Source organism: Paroedura picta, chromosome 9 (assembly GCF_049243985.1).
Source record: "Paroedura picta isolate Pp20150507F chromosome 9, Ppicta_v3.0, whole genome shotgun sequence".
NCBI classification, from domain to species: Eukaryota; Metazoa; Chordata; class Lepidosauria; order Squamata; family Gekkonidae; genus Paroedura; species Paroedura picta.
Window position 1 is genome coordinate 64,665,650 of NC_135377.1, and position 23,820 is coordinate 64,689,469.

A 23,820-nucleotide genomic window follows, 5' to 3' on the forward strand; every position below is an offset into this window, starting at 1 on the left:
TAATGGACAGGGTATTAGTAGAAATGCAGACAGCGATAATCGTAGGCACGGTGTTGCTGCTCATATCATCCTTGGGCTGAGATAAAATGTGAGTGCATATTTGAGAACTGAAAAGGAAGGAAGGAAGGAAGGAAGGAAGGAAGGAAGGAAGGAAGGAAGGAAGGAAGGAGGGAGGGAGGGAGGGAGGGAGGGAGGGAGGGGGAGGGAGGGAGGGAGGGGGGGAGGGATGGTTTTATGTATTGATCTAAAAAATGCCATATGTGAAACCGGTTGTCCTTAGAGAATTCCAGAAGCCAACCAAACTGTTGAAAAGGGATCTTAAAATAGGGATGATATTTAGCATTGTGCTGTAAGGATGTCAACAAGACTATAATTTCAAAATATCTTGTTTGTTATAGTCAGTATCCATACATTTGGTTTCTTATGCCATTATTTAATTGGTTCCACGAATTCCAATCTGAAACACAATGTGACTGGTAATGTTTTCCCCTTCATTCAAGTGGGAATATATCTCTTCACCAAAGGGATCCCTCTTGCCTACTAAATTGCAGATGAGCCATGACATTTTGCACCTTTCCCCTCATTTCCACCATTGGATGCCATAAGACAACTACACCAATTAGATATACAACATGCCCTATTATTTCATTTACAGCAAACAAGTGCATTCAGAAAGGTCCCACAATTATTTGTCTTTTTTGCTGGCCCCTCTAAGGCAGGGGTAGTCAACCTGTGGTCCTCCAGATGTTCATGCACTATAATTCCCATGAGCCCCTGCCAGCAAACGCTGGCAGGGGCTCATGGGAATTGTAGTCCATTGATATCTGGAGGATCACAGGTTGACTACCCCTGCTCTAAGGGAAAGTGTCCAGGTAGATCGCCTCTACTATCAAGAGAGCTTACCATCGGATATCGGTGCAGTGTGCTTTACAGATACAGGGGCACTCTCCACGAAGGCTCAAGCAACATCCGCTGCCTTTCGCCAAGGCATTCCATAGGCTAACATTTGCAGGGCAGAAAGGTAGTCATCTGCAGACACTTTTATTAGGCACTGTTCTGTGAACATTAATACAAGAAGGAAGACATCGGTGGGGGCAGCAGCTCTACATTCAGTTTTCCAGTAACGCACACATCCCTCCCATCTACCTCTTCACCTCAGTGTGTGTTGGCTCATAGCAAGGGCCATGAAGAACTGAGGAAGGGAGAGGGGCCCCTTCCGCAGAGCACATGCTCTTTAGGTGGGAAAATGGGCCAAACAGCTCCAATTGGTCACTTACTAGGTTAGCTGAAAATCTGCACGCATGCTCAGCCCCCATGTGTGCCTGCGCAAACTCGATGAACATTAGTTACAGATAAGTGACTAGGTGTCAGTGTCTGACTAGTTCATATGAAAATTAAACTCAGATCCCTGCTGTTTTTTATAGTTAAGTTGGACTCCTCCTTGTTTGGGACTGCCTCGTAGGTGACGGGGAGGAAAGGCAACATGGTATAACCTGATCTCATCAGATCTTGGAAGCTAAGCAAGCATGGCACTTGTATGGAAGACCCACCAAGGAAGATTCAGCAGAGGGGGGCAGTGACAAACCACCCGTGCTTCTCTCTTGCCTTGGAAGCCCCTTGCCAGAACAGCCAGAACACAACAGGATAAAAATTATAAATAGATGAATCAAGAATTGTTTTGAATTATTCACTATTTATTTATTTATTTATTTATTTATTTATTTATCATACTTCTATACCGCCCTCCCCGGAGGCTCAGGGGTCAAGCCTGTTGCATTCAGGAATACAATGGGCGCTAGATTGAGGGTGGGGGTGGAAGAAATCTGCAGACAGCCTCCCCCTCCATCCAGGACCTGGAAAGGCTGCAGGCAGCTTTTATGGAACTCACCAGCAGGGGCAGCTCTCATGCAGCAGGGATCTGCAGCCTCCAAGCCTCAGAGGGAAGTGGAAGGAGGAGGGGGTGGTCAGGGGTGGGGGACGGAAGGCGATTGGCTGGCCGCTGGACAGACAGGCAAGTCGGTTGGAGGAGGAGGTACTCAGGGGCGGAACAGCCACCCTGAGTGGGTGTTAAGTGCTGAGTGGCACTTAAGACATGAGACACGCTCTTCCTCCAAGGCCTTACCAGAAATATTAAGTGGAACAGATTGTCACAAGGGAAAGCAAAACAAGTTTGGTGAGGTGGACAGCTGACAGAGGTCTCCACAGTCATCTCTAATGTAGCACTGCGTGTGGATTCAGATTTGACCAGGCAAGTTTATGGTTGTCTACAAGATTGTATTGGCTGAGGTTGATCTTTATTCCTTTATTTCTCCATGGGTAAAGACCATCAACAGGAAATTAGGATTTTATGGTCTATCCCACCAATTACTTATCTCTTTGGATTTTGACTGTGCCAAGGAATTGGTAAAGGGAAGAATACAGAAGGTGGAAAGGCTACACGAATTGAGTAGAATCAATAATCCACTGTATGACGCCTCTCTTCTAAACAGATTATCTCCCATGTCTTTCTGATATAGATAACACTGAGGGGCTTTTTGCACGCCTTCAAAATCGCACAATGGTTGCCAATTGGAAACGCTATTGATTTGCCTTAACGCACGACGTCATAGACAATCTGCCACACACCTGAAACCAATCTGCAAAAAGCGCTTCCTTGTAGCGCTTTCAGGGGAATCCCAAAAAGTGGATTCACCCTCCGGAAAGCGCTACACTCTTGCAACCAATCTGCAACACTAGCGAAAAAGACCTGTGCGTTAACATTGTTGCGGTTTCTTCAAAGTCCCTCCTCCTGAGCCTGTCCTCCAAACTTCCGGCGAAGCGATCGCCATTTTTTTTTCTCCGAGCGAGCGGGGATAAATGCACCAGCGAGCCTCTTTCAGTTTAGAGGCTTCCCTGGCTTCAGTCCCTCCCCTTCAGTCACTAAGCACACACATTTAACACAGTCATTCAGCCGAAAATCGGGCCCGTGAGAGGGGGGGAGGGGGGATTTTTTTTTTCCACTCGGAGGCAGCGTGGCCACGATCAAATGACAGCTCAAACAGAGGCTTCCCTGGCTTCAGTCCCTCCCCTTCAGTCACTAAGCACACACATTTAACACAGTCATTCAGCCGAAAATCGGGCCAGTGAGAGGGGGGGAGGGGGGATTTTTTTTTTCCACTCGGAGGCAGCGTGGCCACGATCAAATGACAGCTCAAACAGAGGCTTCCCCGGCTTCAGTCCCTCCCCTTCAGTCACTAAGCACACACATTTAACACAGTCATTCAGCCGAAAATCGGGCCCGTGAGAGGGGGGGAAGGGGGGATTTTTTTTTTCCACTCGGAGGCAGCGTGGCCACGATCAAATGACAGCTCAAACAGAGGCTTCCCCGGCTTCAGTCCCTCCCCTTCAGTCACTAAGCACACACATTTAACACAGTCATTCAGCCGAAAATCGGGCCCGTGAGAGGGGGGGGAGGTGGGATTTTTTTTTTCCACTCGGAGGCACCGTGGCCACGATCAAACGACAGCTCAAACACCCCAGGCAGCTGGATGGGTCTCTCCGTTGCAAGGAATCTACACAGATTCGTTACAATGGGTGTGTTTTTTTTTAAACCTTTCTTAAAGGGAAAGGGGCTGTTTGGGAGCATGCTAACGGCTGCCCATTGGCTGCTTGACGGCCAGGGGCGGGATGAGCTTGGCAATAGCGCTTCCTTTCTAGCGATTTCTGCCGAGACCGGAAGCCTGTGGGAAACGCTAAAAAACGCAACTGATTCCACTACAAAGGCAGGTATGCATAACGACGAATTCCACTATTTTAAATGGCGATTTTTCATTCAGTGACCAATTTGCAACAAAGATCCCGGTGCGTAAAGCCCCACAATCTAGAAGAGCATTTACATTATTGCACTACAATGCTCTCCCTCCAGTGTGGCTAGAGGGAAAATATAATAAGCTCCCCCCCCCCCCCCAGAATGCACCTATTTGTGTCAGGATGGTAACATTGAGAACTCCGAACATATGATTTTTGATTGCTGTATTTACAGCCAATTATGTCGGAAATTGCTATTTTCCATCTTGACTGACTGAAGGGCTACTTCAAGACATGCCAAATTAAAGGAACTCCTTTTGGATAAAAATAAGAATTGATCTGATATTATGACCAAATATGCAGGATTTGCAATTAAATGTAGGAGTGCCTGGTTGAATACATATACGGGTTAGGATGGATCTTTTGGATCTATGAAATATCCTGGAATTTTTAATCACTATTATATCGTATCTACTGTTACGTATTTTGTACTGGTCACCGACCGCAATAAACATATCTTGTCTTGCCTTGACAGCTGACAGATATCAGATGTTGGTTGAAAATATGTTTGCATAATCCCCCAAATATAAAGAACAAGCTTTTATTCAAAAGAAGGAAATCCCCTTTTCAGTCCCACATGAAAAGCACAGTATACTAGACATGAAAATCACAGCTTCCTGTGTTTTTATTTCAGTGACTGGAGGAGACAGTGGCAGGGAAAGGCACTTGATTTGTTGGGAGAATATTTTTGACTGATGCCTGCCCCCCCCTGCCCTCCCCCACCCCCAAGCCTGGGGAATTGGAGCTGCCGTATGTGCGGCAAGCTTGACTTCTCCCTTGCTGAAAACAGCAGCGTTCATCCCTTTTGTGGGTGCCTAATGTACCATTTCTTCCCAAAACTTAGCTGAGAAGGGCATTTAAGGTTAGCTGGCATATACTGTATTCAACAGGGAAAATCAATCTTGCTGCCCAAAAAAAAAGGAGGGGGGAACGCTACTTGAGCTGCAGTTATTTACGACAGCCAGAGCAGAGAATGTCCTGTGGGATAAACAAAGGCAAGGGGCTACTGTGTTCGTGCATAAGGATAACAAGATATCCGGCAGGCCCTCTCAACTAAGCCATACATCCCGAAGCTTGGGGACTGATGTCTTGGTCTTCTTCTGGTCTTCATCAGTATTGATCTACCAAATAAGGCCTATGCCATTTATTATTGATTGATTTATGGGATCAGCCATCTCTCGGCAGTTAACAACAAGGTATAAAATAATTACAGTAATCAATATTGCTAAAATAGATAATCTCCCCCCTAAAAAACCCACCCTCACCCACGCATAGTCCCACTCATCTGCCGTGTTTCCTGGGTTGTTACTTGGAGGAGAGGCTTGAGATCTTCCTTAGCCTGGCCTCAACCACATGCCTGGAAGAATCCCTCCTCCAAGGGTACACAATCCCTCCTCCAAGGGTACGCTTTAATTTCTGTAAACATTTCTGCCTGGTAACTCCTAGCCACTCAGGTTATGGCTGGAGAATGCTATAAAACTGCTAGGGTCATGAGTAGGTTCTGGAGCTTTTCTGGATTCACATCTCTCCCGAGTACTCAGATTAGTTCACCTCAAGGGAAATGGCGGGTTCAGAGGACAGACTCTATGGCACAAAATCCGTATGCATCTCCCAAGACCCTGTTTGCATGGTCTGATCTTCGCCACAGACCCTTAAGTAAGTTCATGAGTAAAGAGGGACTGCTTAAATCAGTGGTGCTCCAGAAATGTTTCTGCGGAAAAAAAACAAGTTTTCAAATGTTGGATTTTGAACTCCAGCCGGTTAGCTCACATGGTGGGTAAAGGGTGTGCCTGGGACTGGTGCTGTAAGACAACTCCATGCCCTATTAAGCCTATGCATCTGTCTCCTCTGACTTGTTCTCAATGTAGACCTGAAGCGGCTTGCAACATTGTTATATCCACTCCTCCACTTTATTCTCACAACAACCCAGTGAGGCAAGTTAAACTGATGGGGGGAAGGGCAGAGCTGGCTGAACCCAGGTAGCCCAGCAAGCATCCAAAAACAGATGTTGATTATGCTAAGTATTTTGCACCCACATGTCTAATTTGTTGTATCTCTCCAGGAAGCCACAATTAGATGTGGTTTCACACACCCTATAGATGTTCACACAGCAATTACATGCTGTTGTTTTTGTCTTTAAATACCAGAAAGCCTTGTCTATGTGGGATGTGGGCCTCAAAAATTGTGTCCCACTTTCGGGATAGTTCTTCAGTGCTACAGGATTTTCGGGTGCACTCTCTGTGCATATGCTTAGGCTCAGTACAGCTACTTTGCCTTTTCTGGCACATGTGGCACTGATATTTACAGTCCTCCCCGTTTTAGCACTTTAACATGCACAAAATCATTGCACCAATGTGACATTGGTTACTTAAAAGTTACAATTTGTCACAGCGGAATTTTGTCAAGGGAACTTTTTAAAAAGCATCAGCTAATTTGCAATGTAAAGACTGAAATATGCGACCTCATGCACATGCATTTTGAAGTTCTGACCAAATTTGACTTTTAAGTCTGTTTCCATCTGTGAACTGCAGTGCCTAGGCACATTATATAAATTGTTAAATGTTAAATTTTGGAGGTGGGTGGGTGGGACAGCTTTTCTTAGCAATTTCTCAGCCACTGCATCAACAAATAAAAGTTTTAATTGTCCCACAAGAGCCACCATGCATTAGAGACACAAATTGAATTCTGCATGTTTGCCAGAAATATTGGGGAAGGGGGGAAGTAATATCAAGGGGAATAACTTTAAAAAATCTATTAGTGAGGTAAAACTCTTGACAGATTACCATTCTTTGATATGCTGAGTATCTTGCTCTTGAGATTACAGAGCGCCGACTGTCTCATGAGATCCGGTCTGTAGGATGCTTAACCTGTGGTGTGATGACAGGTCAGGGAAAATGTGTTACCTCCTAGGCTGGTTCTTGCTTTGTGACTTGCTTGGACCTGGAGACCATGGATCAATGTGGACCTTGCATTTGGTGTTCCATTCCCATTAGCATCGCAAGAGACTGCATACTCCAAAAAAAACCTTCCAGTAACTGAACAACAAAGTAGTACGTGACAGTGCGACTGTTCGTGCTCTTTTAGAGTTCTCTCTGTACCAGCAGCCTAGCTTGCATGTGGTAACATTTTGGAAGACTCTTGTTCTTTATAAAGATGCACTAACTAGAGTGGTAATTGTAGTCCATGGACGTAGTTGTGGAAAATGTCCATCTGGAATTTGGCCACCCCTGGACATCTGGCCACTCCTGAACATAGCATTCCTGGCCTTTCCATTCGTTTTTGAGTTTGGTTAGCTGTGCATTGGACCACTGCACTCCAGGTCAGGAATTTGCGAGTGACTTTGTATGTCTCACTATCCACGAAGGAGCAGGTAACTAAGGTAGCCCACCAGTCGTTTTACCACCTTTGCCAAGCAAAGCTACTAGTGCCCTACTTGTCTCCTGAGCACCTGATAGGTAAGGCTGAAAGAAGAAGAACTGGTTCTTATATGCCGCTTTTCTCTACCCGAAGGAGGCTCAAAGCGGCTTACAGTCGCCTTCCCATTCCTCTCCCCACAACAGACACCCTGTGAGGTGGGTGAGGCTGAGAGAGCCCTGATATCACTGCTCTGCCAGAATAGTTTTATCAGTGCCGTGGCGAGCCCAAGGTCACCCAGCTGGCTGCATGTGGGAGAGTGCAGAATCAAACCCGGCATGCCAGATTAGAAGTCCGCACTCCTAACCACTACACCAAACTGGCTGGCCCCAGGTCACTCAATTGGTTGCATGTGGAGGAACAGGGAATCAAGCCTGACTCTCCAGATTAGAGGCCACTGCTCTTAACCACTATGCCGAGCTGGCTATTACCCCTGGTGACTGTGGGGAACCTCACATTCAAAGGCACTAAACCTCTGGATCCCAGTGCCAGGAGGCAGCATGAGGGAAGGTCTCAGCCTCTCTGCCCTGTTGTTGGCCCTCTAGAGGAACTCGTTGGCCCCTGTGTGAGACAGGATGCTGGACTAGATGGAAAACTGCTCTGATCCAGCAGGATTTTCCTTATGTTCTTATCAGGGGAAGGCCTCTGCCTCTGCCTCTGCCCTGTGGTTGGCCTTCCAGAGGAACTTGCTGGCCACTGTGTGAGACAGGATGCTAGGCCAGGTGCTCCAGCAGCATAACCATCTTATAGCATAATGGTGATAATGTTGCATGCATGTCCCATGTCACTGCTAGTGGAGCATATGCACAAGCAGCCAGCCTTTTTTCTTTCCTTTTTTTGCAAAAGTCCTTACTGTGATTAATTAGTTACGTAGCTAAAGGCAACTGCCGACTTCTTTGATTATCGAATTTGCTTATTTAATATTTCATCTTTCTCCACTACTTCTGTGTTAATTATACGGGTAGGTTACTGAGTGGTGACTAGAAGCTGTACAGTTTCCCGGAAAATTCATATTAAAGCGTTTTGGAAATGAGAAGAGGGCTCTGCCGATTTCGCTCCAAGAAACCTTTATATTACACTTTGGTTTTGAAGTGTAAATTTCATTTTTGAAAAATCGAAGTCTTTATCTCTCTTGAAAGCTCAGTTTGCTCCAATTTTTTTTAAAAAAAGAAATACAAAACACCTTTTAGCGGTGAAACGTTCCCTCACTTCACTGTTAACGCAATCCTTTCTGAATGAACTGTTCATCTGCCTGCCTTTTAAGCATACAGATTCATTATGAAGGAGTAGCAAGGAATCTAAAGAACTAAGGGTGGAGCAACATCAAGCTCCCCAAACCCTGTTTGCTGTCAAATACTAATGTGGAGACATTATTGGGGGATAATTGAGAGGGAAGGAGCACCTATCCCATGATATCCCTTCTCCTTTTCCACTCAGAGTTCTTCCCGCAGCTGAGTTTTCACCCACTTTCCTCCTTGTAGCTTCTGAGTCCAGAAATTAGTTCCGTGGTGGAGAAGAGCCCGGGAGGCAGGTGTTACACAGGAAGGGTTAGGACCATCCTCCCACCTGCTATTTCTCTCCTGAAATCCCTTGCCCATCCTTGCATTCTTGTTACTTCAACAAATATGAGGAATGAGAACCTTCATTTGCTCTGATAAGGCGCAGTTCTTATTGGGTCCTGTAAAATTCTTGACTTACTTGGAATCAATCTCTGCCTCACACAGTTTTTCCATTGCATCAATCACCTGGAGACTGGCAGCCCTAAAGGAGTGGCAGGCAGGCCTTAGACCAAGCTTTCTCAACCAGGGTTTTGTGAAACCCTGGGGTTTCTTGACAACCCTGGAAGGGTTTCCCAAATGAGTAAGAATTAATTTTCAATATAGTTTTAACATTTATCAGGTGAAAAGTCCATATATAGTCACATTGACCTGCCCCCCCTCCCAAAATGGCCAATGATGGGCCTGGAGGGGGTGGGAAGAGGAGGGGGCCCCAGGTGGGCATGTCCACAGCTATGCTTCTCAACCATATTCTGCATTATTGCGCCACTTCTGGGGAAACTTGAGGAATGTTTCAGGGGTTTCTCAACAGTAAAAGAGTTGAGAAAGGCTACCTTAGACACAAACAAATATTTGTCATATCATGTCTTGGATGGTAGAAAGGGTGAGATTTTTCAGTTTTTTAAAAACTGATTTTGCAAAACATATTTCTGTTTCATCTGGTTTTAGCTTGTATTTATGAGGTTATGTTTTTAACATTGTAAGCCTCTACGAACCAGCTTGTCTGGGAATGATGAGATAAAAATTCGTTCGTTCATTCATTCATTCATTCATTCATTCATTCATTCATTCATTCATTCATTCATTCATTCATGCATACTGCAATTTATTTCCTGCCATTCCCTGAAGGCTTGGGGCAGGTTACAAGTGTCAGATCCCCCCCCCCAAAAAAAATCCCCATTAAAACCTCTGAATTAAAACCATAAAATACAACAATATCAAAAACTATACAATAAAAATACAGCGGAAACATTGTCTCATTCCTAGTAATCCCCAGCAATACTTCTAGGGGGGGAGAGGCGGGAAATTAATAATTTAAATGATGATGATGATGATGATGATGATATTTTTGTGTGGATATAGGGGGGTTATCTGCCTTAATGTAACATCCTGTGTGAACAATTAAAAGAGTTTCTAGTGAGGCTTCTTCTTGTGGCCTAATCTGAGCCTGTTATCCTAGAATTAATTATGCCACTGGTGGTGATGGTTTTCTAATTTAAGCTCTCTTTATATCAAGCTGCAAACTCATTTACAGCCACAGTTTGAATGTGAAAATGCACTCAGAGGTGAAAGATCAGAGGCAGATGCAGAGTGTCTGACATTCTTCTTCTCCACCCCTTGGGCTCAGTGAAAATGTCGTTACAGATACGTCGGTTGAAAGAATCAGACTGCAATTTATCCCTCCCCAGAATAATATTACTGTGAATGGTTTTTAATTGCTGTGAGTTTTTGATTTTTAATTGATCATATTTTATTCTCAGAAAATCCATATGCGTGTGTTGGCTTGGGTCAGATGTCATGCTAAACCGTGGTCTGGGTATTACAACAGAACCATTTAAAGAGACAGGGATCCCTCATCCCCCTCCATCTTTTTGTGTACAGCAAGAGAAGTTGTTGGGAGTGGTGGTTAAGAGCAGCGGTTTCTAATCTGGAGAGCCTGGTTTGATTCTCCTCTCCTTCACAGGTAGCCATCTTGGTGAACTTGGGCTAGTCACAGTCCTGTTTGAGCTATTCTCACAAAACATTTCTTGCAGAGCTCTCTCAGTCCCACCCACCTCACAGGTTGTCTGTTGTGGGCGACTATAAGCCATTATGAGACTTTTTGGGGTGGTGAAAAGCGAAGTATAAAACCCAACTCTTCTTCTTTTTCTTCTTCTTTCCTGGTTTTAGCAAACCAGCATTTATTTATTTCTCATAAGGCACGTGAGTAGTGTATTGAAGAGATCCTTTGATTGTGGGATGGTCTGGAAGCCAGGCAAGGGACGTCTGAAGGTAGTTAACCATTGTCTGCCTCCTCGTCATGCCTCCTTGTGTTCCTTGGGGGTCTCCCATCCAAATGCTAACCTGTGCTATCTGGGTTAGGACAGCAAACCAGTCTGCCATTGCAATTGGCAAAGTCCAGTCTGTGGCAGCCCTGCAATCCCAAGTTCCACACTGGGAACAAATTGGGATTTGGAATCCTCATCTGTGGAGCTAATTTAGACCAAAGCATGTTAGCAAGAGTGTAATGGCAAACTGAGGTTTGCCAGGAGTTTGGGAATGACTAATTAGCATACGGTGCACAAGCAGAGGAAGGTAGGGATGCCAGTCCCCAGGTGGGACCTGGGGATCCCCCAGTTTTACAGCTACCTCCAGACTAAAGAGATCAGTTCCCCTGGAGAAAATGGTCATTTTGAAGGGTGGACTCCATAGCATTATATTCCATTGAGATATCTCCCCGCCCGAAATCCCACCCACTCCAAACTCCACCCCCAAAGTCTCCACATATTTCCCAACTCAGAGTTGGCAACTTTAGAGGGAGAGAAGGCAGAACAGGGTTGCTTCAACAAACCTTGGCCTTCTCAAAGGGGCATGACCTAGTGCCAAGCTGCGGTTTAGTTTTGTCACTGTATACTTTCCTTCTGAAATTTCAGGAGGAAAACATCAGTAGCTATCAGAACACGGATTCTATACCCTTTTCATCATTGACACCATCTTAGAATTATTCAATAAACGGTTGAATCCAGTCAGCAACACAAATAACAAAATTTCATGCCATGTTTTCATTACTTCGCCATTCATAATGTTCTTGAGCATTAAAAGGCAGCCATTGTGTTCTCTGCAAAGGATTAATTAAGTTTGTAGAGGACACTTTTGCAAGCTTTTCCTTTCTTTGCCCTCCTTTCTTTCTGCTCCAGGACTATTATTTCCAGAAAACCAATCACACAGGAAGGAGAAATTTTGAGAGATGGCTGGAATACATAAGAATAATGATCTTTAAAAAGATTTCTCTTCTATTGAGGTTGTTTTTCAGCTGTTCTGCAGTTGTGACACTATACCAGCCTTTCTCAACTTTTTTACTGTTGGGAAACCCCTGAAACCTTCTTCAGACTCTGAGAAACCCCAGAAGTGACATGAAGTGACATGATTGTGCAGAATATGGCTGGGAAGCAGAGCTGTGTCCATGCCCACCCAAGGGAGTGGGGAGGTTCTGATGCAAGGGAGGGGGAGCAAATAAACCAGCTGATCCGGAGGTTTCGTTAACTTTGTGTAATTCTGGCTGCGTGGACTTGGCCTCCTGCAGAACAGCAAGCCTAGAAATGGATTTTTGTGGATATTGCAAAGCTGATATCAGCAGCTAAACTTCAAAGAAGAATCAAGCCAGTAGGGAATACTGTTGATGTAATACTTCAAAGCCATGGGAATTGGACAGCCACGGCACACTTCATTTCTCCATGTGACACTTTAGCACCATTGTTTTCTGGGAGTTTAACAATAAAATAGGGCACATGTTTCAGTTTGGCTAAATGGCAGATAATTTACAGCTGGAAGTTGGCAGTTGTTTAATGCTAGATGAATTAGATGTGATGGGTTTAATTTTGTAGACTTCTGAGATGATTGCTGAGAGGCTTCTGCAGATGCACTTTTAAAATGTTTTTTCTTTAAAACTGGGATCATGTCTTGATCTTAGGGTTTGCTTGTCATCCTTGCATAGGGGCCATGCTAATCTTGTATATATGCTACCGAACCTTAGGGTTTCCAGCTCTGGGTTGGGAAATACCTGGAGACATTGGGTTTGGCGTTAGGAGTGGATGGGATTTGGGGCAGAGAGGAAGCTCAGTAGAGTATGACTCTATGGAGTCCACCCTCCAAAGCAGCCATTTCTCCAGGAGAACTGCTGTTTGTCACCTGGAGATGATTCCAGACGATCCCCAGGTCCCAACTGGGGACTGGCATCTCTACCTAACCTGGATAGTCTAGGCTAGCTAGCCCAGCCTCATCTAATCTTGGAACCTAAGCAGGATCAACCCTGCTTAGTATTTGAATGGGAGACTGCCAAGAAAATCCAGGCTTGCTGTGTGAAAATAGTCAATGGCAAAGCACCTAAGGAAGTATCTTGCTTTGAAAATCCCACCAGGAGCCCCCATAATTCAACTGTGACTTCATGGCACTTGCCACCACCAACAGGGACCATACAATGAAATAACTGGGTATAGGGCAGTTTTACAATCTTTTGACCATGGATTAAACACTGAAATATTCTTCGGGCTTCATGTAACCCCAGAAGTGACGCCATATGGCCACGCCTCTCTGCCACCCCCCAGAACTCACATGATTACAATGTCTGTGGCATCGCTCATAAAACAGAATGCTTGTGTGAAAGTTTTTCTGAGATGAAATAAACAACAAACAGAAATATGAGGTGGTAAGAAGAAAATATGAGGTGGGAAGAAGAAAAATAAAACAAGGTTTTATTGTTCAAAATGAGTGAAATAATTTTAAAATCCAAAATCGTACTTCACAACCCATTTAACTCTTAGATCCGTGATTGATATGTAACGTCTAGGGACGACATGATTACCAGTGTGTTTGATTGGATTACTGAACAAGCAATGTTCAGGGTGTGGTGCTGGAAAAGGACTTTAACAAGGTGGCAGATTATACAGCATCTTCAGGAATTGGGATTGCCAGGTCCCTCCTGAGATGAGAGTGGGGAGGATTGCAGAACCAGGTTGGAAAATGCCTAGAGATTGAGATTCGAACCTGAGGAGGATAGAGTTCATCCTCCAAAGCATCCATTTTCTTCAAGATCTCATCTGGAAAGGAACTGTAATTCCAGGGGATCCCCAAGTTCCACCTGGAGATTGGCATCCCTATCAGGTATTAATTTCTAGAAAAGCAGTCGGAGATTGTCAGCCGTCTGGCTTCTTCAAGGCCTTGATGTCAGCATACCCTCTCCTGCCGGTCACTTCTCCCTTCCCCCAATTTCTTCGTCTTCTGCATTAAGTGAAATAAACCGATGGAACATTAGAAAACACACTCACAGAATCAAGAAACACATGTAAAAGGTCAAATCATGTATTTCAGTTTGCATAACCTTTCCATTTTCTGAAATACTGGATGCTCAAACTATAAGCTCCCTTTCTGATTAGAGAAACAGACATGAATTTTTCTGTTATTTTTCAAGAGTACATTATTTACTGGGATGTCGTAAATAAGGATAGTTCATTTTATCAATCTACAGTTAATAAGACAACTGCTGTATATGACATTGAAACCTGAACTTTTCCATGCTTTTTTATAACGTTAACTGAACATCCAAATGTATTGCTGTTTCTTAATGGCCTGGTACAGATTTGTTTTCTGAGACTTTTCTCTAAAATATCATTGTTCTATGTTCTTATGCTAACAATGATTATGGATGTATTCAGTTGGTTGACCCAGCAACCATGCTCCAACCTACAGCATTTCCTTTATTATTATTTTTTTGGGGGTGGGGGGGGGGTGATAAAATAAATTTCCCTTGGATTCACACTTTCTGAAAAAGACATGCTGGTTAGATACTATAGACCAGGGCTAGTCAAACTGCAGCCACAGTTTGACTACCCCTGCTATAGACCATGACTGTAGAGAACGATTTCCACTGCATTCACCTTCCTTCAGAACGAATCACAGAATCATAGAGTTGGAAGGGGCCATACAGGCCATCTAGTCCAACCCCCTGCTCAACGCAGGATCAGGCCAAAGCATCCTAAAGCATCCAAGAAAAGTGTGTATCCAACCTTTGCTTGCAGACTGCCAGTGAGGGGGAGCTCACCACCTCCTTAGGTAGCCTATTCCACTGCTGAACTACTCTGACTGTGAAAAAAAAATCCTGATATCTAGCCTATATCGCTGTACTTGTAGTTTAAACCCATTACTGCGTGTCCTCTCCTCTGCAGCCAACAGAAACAGCATCCTGCCCTCCTCCAAGTGACAATCATTCAAATACTTAAAGAGGGCTATCATGTCCCCTCTCAACCTCCTTTTCTCCAGGCTGAACATTCCCAAGTCCCTCAACCTGTCTTCATAGGGCTTGGTCCCTTGACCCTTTAAAGGGCAGTGCTGGAGGAGATCAGGGAACTGGGGATCTTCCTGGGCAAAATGGCAAGAGGCAATGTATGGTTAGAAACTGAGCAAACTCTTTCCTCTCTGTTCCCCAGGAGAGTGCTTTCTCAGCCAAATTCCTCCTCAGAAGCAGGAGTGATTTTTCCTGGTTCTCTCTTTGCCCCGCAGCCCACCCTGTACTAGCATTCGATTCACAAGGGTCCCCTGACCCCCGAGTGGTCAGTATGGATGTATTTGTACTTGTACATTTTTATCCTTCTTCTAAAGAGTTCAGGGCAGATAAAATCTTCTTCATTTTATCCTCACAACTTTGTTCCATGTTTGTGGCTGGCTCAGGGTCTCTCAATAAACTTCATGGTAGAGCAGGAATTTGAACTGGGCTTTCCCAGAGCAGTAGCAGACTGTCTGATTGATCGCCACAGCATCTTTCTTTGGAACTTTTCTCAACTAGCTGTAATTTTGTGATGTTCATGAGGAAGCTGCATTCGTTCCCAGCCTAGCTTTTCCACTTGATGTCATTTTCCACCACCGTTGTAGATATTCTTTTCTTTCCTTTTTTTTTTTTTTTTTGGAGGAGGGGGGAGGAGGGGGGTTGTTGGCTAAAGATTCTCCAATCAGTGGGTGCCTGCTTTTTTGGAAGCACAGCTGATGTAAAACCTCAGTGACCAAGGTTAGCAGATGGCTGCATTATAGAGGCAGCCTGTCTGGGAAAAGGTCTGGCCAGCTGAAGAAGTCTAGCACGTACAGATGGTATTTCAGCAAAGTGACATTTTTGGCATACTGTAATCACCTGTCTCTTTTAATGTGCAAGTGTGTAATGCTATCATTAAGGCTGAGTGACAATTCCATTTAAGAGGCCTGGAGAAGCGGTCTGCTTACTGTTGGTTGCTGCCTACGGTTGCATTGTTGTATATCTGGCCGTCTATGTCCTTAGACATCCCTGCTCAACTTCCTGCTGCAGCCTATTAAGTCCTCTCCAGCCTTGTGCTTATGGGTCGTGGGGGACTAAATGGGAGAGGAATGTGGGAAGAAGAAGAAGAATTGGTTCTTATATGCCACTTTTCTCTACCTGAAGGAGGCTAAGCGGCTTACATTTGCCTTCCCTTTCCTCTCCCCTCAACAGACACCCTGTGAGGTGGGTGAGGCTGAGAGAGCCCTGATATCACTGCTCGGTCAGAACAGTCTTATCAGTGCTGTGGCGAGCCCAAGGTCACCCAGCTGGCTGCATGTGGGAGAGTGCAGAATTGAACCCGGCATGCCAGATTAGAAGTCCCCACTCCTAACCACTACATCAGACTGGTTCTCCACACCAAACTGGCTCTCTGGGAGGGGTCTGAGGTGGGAATGGTATGCAGTCTACAAACTGAAATACCATTTTGGTTTTGGAACAATACAACAGAGTTCTTCGTCTTTTGCTGCATCTCACAATCTAATGAAACAAGTTTTGCTGGTTTTTCAAACAATACAAAGACCTACAAATCTTGTTTCTCAAAGTCCAAAGAGAAATGATTTTTCATGCCACTGGAAGTGTTCACTTTTTTACACCACCTTCAGCCATTTGAGAGAAAAACATTTCTCCCCAGCCTTAATTTGGGAAGTATTCTTTATCACTGATACTGCAAAATACAGCAAAATATAAAACTTTGTTGGTTTCTTTGTTCTGCTGCTTACAAGACGTTTAAAAGGTAGAAGAAGCAATAAAACCAAGGAGGATTTTCCTGCACTTATTCAGTGATTTGTGGACCATGTTGGTGCAATTTCTCTCTTGAAAATCTTGACCACTTTCCAGTCCATCTATTGATGCCTGATTATTCCCTACTCATTGGGTGAACTCTTCCTTTCCATGCATCTCGTTTTGTTCATCTCATGTGGAACTGAAGCCCTCTGGAGCGAGGTACACCTGCCTGCACCATCAACCATCTTTCTATGTTTCATACAATTCCTCATGCACTTTGGCACGTAAAAGTATTACATAGCAAGAGGCATCCAATGCATCTTTATGATCGGGCTGTGTTGGCATGCACATGTACACTGATGTGGATTTAAATCACGTTTGGGTTGACTGTGCGGCATTCCACTTGTCTCTGCCTCCTTTTCCGCCAGGTGGATGTGAGCCAAGAGCAATAATTGTCAGCTTACAATTTATAGAACAGCGTAGAGTAATCAGGGATGCTGTGTGGAATGTGGAGGCTTAAAAGCATAAAATGGAGAGGAAACTGCAATTGTTTGTCATCTCTGATCACTTAGTAATATTTTTTCCTCGCAGAGGAATACCTCTAGCTGGGAGAGCGCTACAATTATCTTCCAAGTGATTGAGTGGAATACACCCCCCCCCTCCCGATGTGTATTTATGTGGAATCTCTTATTGAGGACACAGCAAAGAGCTCACAAGTCTAAGTACTTTATAGGAGCTGGTTCTTGGTCACTTTATTGTTTTTTTTTTAGGTCCAGAATACATGCCATCCTGTTCCTTACCTGTAGTTTCATTGGTACATTTCAACATGAGCAATGCACAAATTATCCCATAGTTATAATGGATTGATTTATTGTATGGCACATATGTAGTGTGGGCAGGAGATCCGAGGATTGTCTGGCATCCAGGCCAGAGGGGTTTGGAAGTGGTTTTGCCCTTGCCTGCCTCTGCATCATGACCCCTGGTGGTCCTTGGAGGTCTCCCATCCCAATACTAGCCAGGGTCGACCCAGCTTGGCGTTCGAAAATGACCTCCCCACTCCATTGTTTCATTACCTGGAAGCTACAGGCTGTTGCAGTGAATGTTGTGTCGCTTAGATCAACTAACGTAGGGGTAGTCAACCTGTGGTCCTCCAGATGTTCATGGACTACAATTCCCATGAGCCTCTGCCAGCATTTTGCTGAACATCTGGAGGACCACAGGTTGACTACCCCTGAACTAAAGCTTAACAAAAGGGGGAAGAGGCCCTGCAGTTATAAACCAGATAGAGTTGTCGTAAGGTGCGCTTTGGATTATTGTTATGTGCGAAGTCGTGTCCGAACCATCGCGACCCCATGGACAATGATCCTCCAGGCCTTCCTGTCCTCTACCATTCCCTGGAGTCCTTTTAAGTTTGCACCTACTGCTTCAGTGACTCCATCCATCCACCTCATTCTCTGTCGTCCCCTTCTTCTTTTGCTCTCGATCGCTCCCAGCATTAGGCTCTTCTCCAGGGACTCCTTCCTTCTCATGAGGTGGCCAAAGTATTTGAGTTTCATCTTCAGCGCTTTGGATAAATACTGTCTAACTTAGAATTAATCCTTTTTTACCTGTGGACCTAGTGGAACCACATGGCCGGTTCCGAGGGCCGATAGTACAGCTCTCAGAAACATTACCTCGGTGTTCTCTGTGGCTGTCTGGAGCCATCTGTCCGTTGATTCATCACATTTTTATCCCATCAAGGAGATCAGCCAAGGTGGGCTTCTCGCTTTCATTCTGTCCTTTTTATTTTTTATATTTGTAATTAGACTTGTAAGACCGCCCCTCTCGGCCCAGCCGTCTCGGGGCTGTGGACATGTTAATTAAATGATGATATAAAATAAAACAGTTTAAACACCATAAAATAGAACCCTAAACTAAAACAGTAGAATCGCCCCTGCATCCTTACTAGCAGCCTCTCCTGCATTAGTTCTTATGTGTGCCAGAATATGGATGTTACAAGGGAGATTGTTGTGGGCGTGTGTCTGTGTGTGTGTGTGTGTGAAGGGGGGGCGTTCTTAGATATTACTGGCAGCTTGGCCTCAAGCAAATAACAGCTCCATTTTGCAGGCCCTGAAGAATTAAGTTCCAAGAGACAGCTTGGTATAGTGGTTAGGAACACCAACTTCTGATCTGGGGAGCCAGGTTAACTGGCCGGGCAGGTGAATTGCACCTCCATCCTGCCTGAGTAAGTTCTCCCTCCACCAGGGGTGCAGGCCTGGGGAGGGGATATGGCAGAGACAGGACAGGACCCTTCCCAAGGTCCTTTTACTCTTCAGATCTGCTCTCCTACTACATTTACAGAAGGTAGCTTTTCAAATGTGCCGTTGAAACAGAAGATTATTGCTATATGGAAGCAGGAAGGCCAAATTGGGGTACTATTTTTAATACTATTAAATTGGTTTGACCGAAGGCTGTTACAAAATGGGGGAGAAACATCCCTGTTTACACATGTTTCTTTGAGATCTAGAGGTAGATCTAGAGGTAGAACTTTGTAGATCTTAAAGGGGCCACTGGACTCAAACTTTGTCCTACCTCTAAAGCAATGGTGGGAACAGGAGATCTGGGATTACATCTGATCTCCAAGAAATAGAGATCAGTTCACCTGGAGAAAATGGCCACTTTAGAAGGCGGACTTATGGTATTATACTTCATTGAGGTCCCTCCCCAAGCCCCACCCTTTCTCAACCCATTCCTGGCAGCCCTGAGACTCATCCCATCACTGAAATGCATAAGTGTCTGTTGTTGCACCAGTGGTCATTCTCCTAGAGCAGGGGTAGTCAACCTGTGGTCCTCCAGCAAACACTGGCAGGGGCTCATGGGAATTGTAGTCCATGGACATCTGGAGGACCACAGGTTGACTACCCCTGTCCTAGAGAAAGTAGAGCACTACCAAACCTGCCGAACCAGTAGATCAGAAGTCACGGTGGAGCACACAACCATGTGTGCTCTCACACTGCCATCTCTAAGTCATCTTCTGTACGCAGCCACCAATAACCCATCATTGTTGCTAACCAGTTGTAGCCTGAGCACTTCAGAATTGTCTTCCACTGGCACATTTGTAGAGGGCCATGTATCCAGAGGTGTAAGATTTCAAAACTTGCAGGAAATGTTAAAAAATGAAAAAGTAAGATAATTGTACATTTTAGAAACATGCCTGGCTATGAAATCCATTTAACTGCTCTCTCTTTCTCCACTGTGAAAGTTAATTATGCATTACCAAAGGGAGCTGATGAGTCTGACTCCATCCCTTGTACAGGTAATTTGAGAAATATGACTAACAACATGGCAAGAAAAATCAGGAGATAACTGGAGATACCTATATTTTTGTAGAACCAATACCTGACTTCTGGTTTCTGTTTTCTAGGACCAAAAGGGTCAGCCATTGTTACCGGATAACTTACCGACACTGGGAGAAGACCTTGGTTCAGAAGGAAGTAAACCGTATACATCAAGCCATCGAGGAATCAGTTGTACAAGAGTTAGGAGTGGAAGGACGATTTTGACCTTGTTGTTTTGATTTTGTTGATTTTAATTTTCTGTTCATTCTGTTAAAAGCAATCTGAAGCCTCTTGGCAGTAGTGTAACTTTCTGGTAATAAAGATTAGAAATAGAGCACTCCCTATTGACATTAATAAATACCTTGTCAAGTAATCTTTGTATGATGTTATTAATTGGCCCCTGCAGCTGTACTAAATTGTAAACACATTTGTATTGTTTTTGTATTGATGAGATGAACTTGTGGTAGAACCTCAGGCCATATATATACAAGCCTTCCATGAATACCTTGGAAATAGGGAAGAGGTAGGCATTAAAGAGGAAATAAGGGGTCCCCAATCCCTTCTTTTCCCTTGCAGTACTAATGTGGGAGCTAAGAGGACATTTGTAGGGTAGAAAGAGCAGGCAAGAGGACAAGTGCTAAAGTCATCTCCTACCCTCCTATTCTGTGCTGTAAATGTGCATCCTCCCAAGTATTTTAAGATGTTTCCCCTCTGTGGAAGTAGGGTTGTCAGTCACCGGTTGGGGACTGGGGATCCTTCAGTTTGGTACCTTTCCCTGGCTTCAGAGGTTTAAGAAACCAAGGAAATTTTCAGACAAGAAACCCCCCAAAATTGAGTTTTCTATGTCAACCAGAAGTGACATGGAGATGTTGGTGATGTCAAGGTGGGTACTCTGGTTCGGGAACTAATTGTACCATAGAGTTTGCCCCCAAATCAGAGCATTGCTGCCCTACATCATTGCCGGGTGACGAAGAAGTGTCAATTTTTTCAGGCTTCTTGCCTCCCTTCTCCCAGTAAGTCCTCCCCCCCCTTCCCCTGTTGGTTGGTCCACCAGACTAGGCTGCCCTGCCTGGAAGTCTAGCTTTGAAACAGGACATCAGTTGGGGGGGGGGGGGAAGATTATCTGTAATTGACAATGAGCAGGCACAGAAGGAGGCCTGATGCTGTTTAGCAGTGGTCCCCAACCTTTTTATCACTGGGGACTGGTCAACGCTTGACAATTTTACTGAGGCCCGGGAGGGGGGTAGTCTTTTGCTGAGAGACATCGCCGCCACCTGAGCCCCTGTTCCACTTGCTTTCCCACCGGCGCCCCTGACTTCCCGCCGCCCACTGGAGTTGCAGTTGCGCAGTGCCATGCCGAGGGGGAGCCCAGCCATGGCGGCCGCTGGAGAGCACCAAAGGTGAGCCAGGGGCAGAGTGGCAAGGCAGCCCCTGAGGCAGCAGTCAGGGAGGAGGACAAGGAGGAGCCGTGGCCTGGTAACAACTAATCTACGGACCGGTACCGGTCCCTGGACGGGGGTTGGGGACCACTGCTGTTTAGGTCTGAAGATGGTGATGGTGGAAGCCCCTTGCAGACTAATTAGACTGTGGCCTGAGCTTTGTGCAAATAGATGCTGGAATATACAGAGCCATACTGGAATGCTTAACAATGCCATTTAGTTGGATCTATCTGGTTTCCTGAGTAGCTGCTGGAAGAGAAAACGATTGTGGATTACCTCAGCCACAAATTGCTTTGCAGTCGCTCCCCTTCAGAGTCCAACGAATTCTATCACAAACTAACATTCCCAGTACAGCGATGTTAATCTGGAAATGGCCATTCACGGAGTACCTGCAATCAGGACTTTATTTATCTCACTGAGTTATTTACTGGCTGAAAGGCATAATTGTCTTGGATCTTTTTGTCCCCTTAGGTGTACATGGTCTCTCTGTCTTGTATTGCTGTATCTCCCTGTTGAATGGAATATTGCTAAAATTGATTTTCTCAGAAAAGGAGCCACAACAGACATTGTATGCTACACACTCAAAGAATGAATGTCTTCATTTTTGTTAATAGTTTCAATCCTTATTGTCTCCTTTATCTTTTTATTATCAGTAGTAAAATTCTGGGCATTCTTATTTTTGAAAATTCCAGGCACTTTAATACTTACAGCATGAACCAGAAGCCCTGTTAAGATCTAAGTCTTTCTAAGCATCAAGTGCCTCTTCTCTGACTTTATTTCTGAACAAATATAATATTTTTAATTGATGACTCTTTTGTACTAGATGTTTATTGTGGGCATTATTTATAGAGATTGACATTAGCCAGCTGCTGAACTAAAGATTTGCCATGAATGTTCATGAATTTTGATGCAGTTTGTGAAGAGCAAACTTTCCCTTTATGAAAAACAGCAATATTGTGGCTGCACCTACCATTGTGTAATACAGCCTTTCTCAAACTTTTTTACTGTTGAGAAACCCCTGAAACATTCTTCAGACTTTGAGCAATCTCAGGAGTGATGTGATTGTGCAGAATATTGCAAGGAAGCAAAGCTGTGTACAGGCCCACCCAGGGCCCCTCCCCTTCCCCTCCCTCCAGGACAATCATTGGCTGCTTGGGGAAGGGACAGTGGGCTGACATGACCATATATGTTCATATCACCCAATAAATGTTTAACGCGCGTGTGTGTGTGCGCGCGCGTATAAAATTGTTCAGGGGGTTGGACTACATGGGGGGTCATCAACCCCCGGTCCACAACCCGGTACCGGGCTGCGAAGGCCTCAGTAACGAGCTGCTGGCGGCCATGCCTGCCTCCCCCCCCCATGCAGCGAGAAGCTCACCAGGCCACAAGAGAAGCGGGGGAGGGGGAAGAGGCAGGCACGGCTGCCGGCATGCTGGCGGACACAAACGCGTACGCTCCACTCCGCGCGTGCGCGTTTTCACTACCAGAGGGTGCTCATGTGCATGCGCACGCCCAGGCCGGTCCTCAACCATAAAAAGGTTGGGGACCGCTGGACTAGATGACCCTGGAGGTACCTTCCAACTCTATGATTCAGCTCCCTCCCATTCATGAAATGCAGGGCCACCAAGAAACCCCAGGGTTTCATGAAACTCTGGTTGAGAAAGCCTGATGTATTAGAACTCCAAAGGTTCCCACTGTCTCAAAAAGGTTGGGGACACCTAGTCTAGAGGACCAGTGAGGTGATTTTTATATACAGCTGTCCAATGAGCTACATGGGGGACACTGCCTCTTGTTCTGTGGTGTTTCCATGTTAGTTATATGTCCCAGGTTTGGGAAGCAGGGTTGTTGTTGTTTTTTCCTGCTTCCCCATAACAGTAGCATTTCCCCAATCATTCGCAAAATGGCTTTGCAGCAATGATGAAATAGACATGGTGATTACTTCCCAACATTACATTTCAGTGGGTGGGTCAGTCAGCAATAACAAGACTATTTGCAACCACATCCCTGAGCCAAAGCTCTACTCCTCAGTCGTGATTCTGCCCGTGTCGGGGCTCTGCAATAAGGAGCCATTTGTCTGGCTGTGTTGTGATTCCTTGCTAAGAGACATGTAGACTGATAACAACCATCATGTTCCTTCTGTCCCCACCATAACCATTTCCTGTTCCCACAACAACCAGATTCAGACGTAATATAAAGATGTATCTAGCGTCTGTGATGAATGGTAAACAATTAGCCTGCACGGCTGGAATATTTCATTCTTAATTATCACTATTATATATTATTAATAAAGGTGTTTACTTGCTGTTGCACCAAAGCCATTTGTCAGGGGACAGCGGAGAAAGACAGAGTAATTCAGGATGACAATTAAACAGGCCCATAACCGGCTGTGCTACTGCCCTGCAAATACAAGTGTTCTAATGGGGCCAAGAAAGCAGATGGTTTAGACATCTTTATGCCCAGGACCACCGCGGAATGTGAAACAAAAT

General features: G+C 45.0%; 1 protein-coding gene across 11 annotated transcripts in view; it reads left to right on the forward strand.

Annotated features, from left to right (window-relative positions):
- The window catches only part of FARS2 (phenylalanyl-tRNA synthetase 2, mitochondrial), a 229,994-nt gene extending 209,726 nt beyond the window's left edge, over window positions 1-20,268 (forward strand). For 10 of the 11 annotated variants that reach the window (XM_077353115.1, XM_077353109.1, XM_077353112.1 and 7 more), the window contains one exon: window positions 19,982-20,268. In XM_077353115.1, the coding sequence (XP_077209230.1) occupies window positions 19,982-20,120 (139 nt within the window). In that variant the 3' untranslated portion in view covers window positions 20,121-20,268. Of the gene's footprint in view, window positions 1-19,819; window positions 19,874-19,981 lie in introns of all 11 variants that reach the window. The other variant, XR_013234277.1, reaches the window with a different exon arrangement.
- Window positions 20,269-23,820: the final 3,552 nt, after the last annotated feature.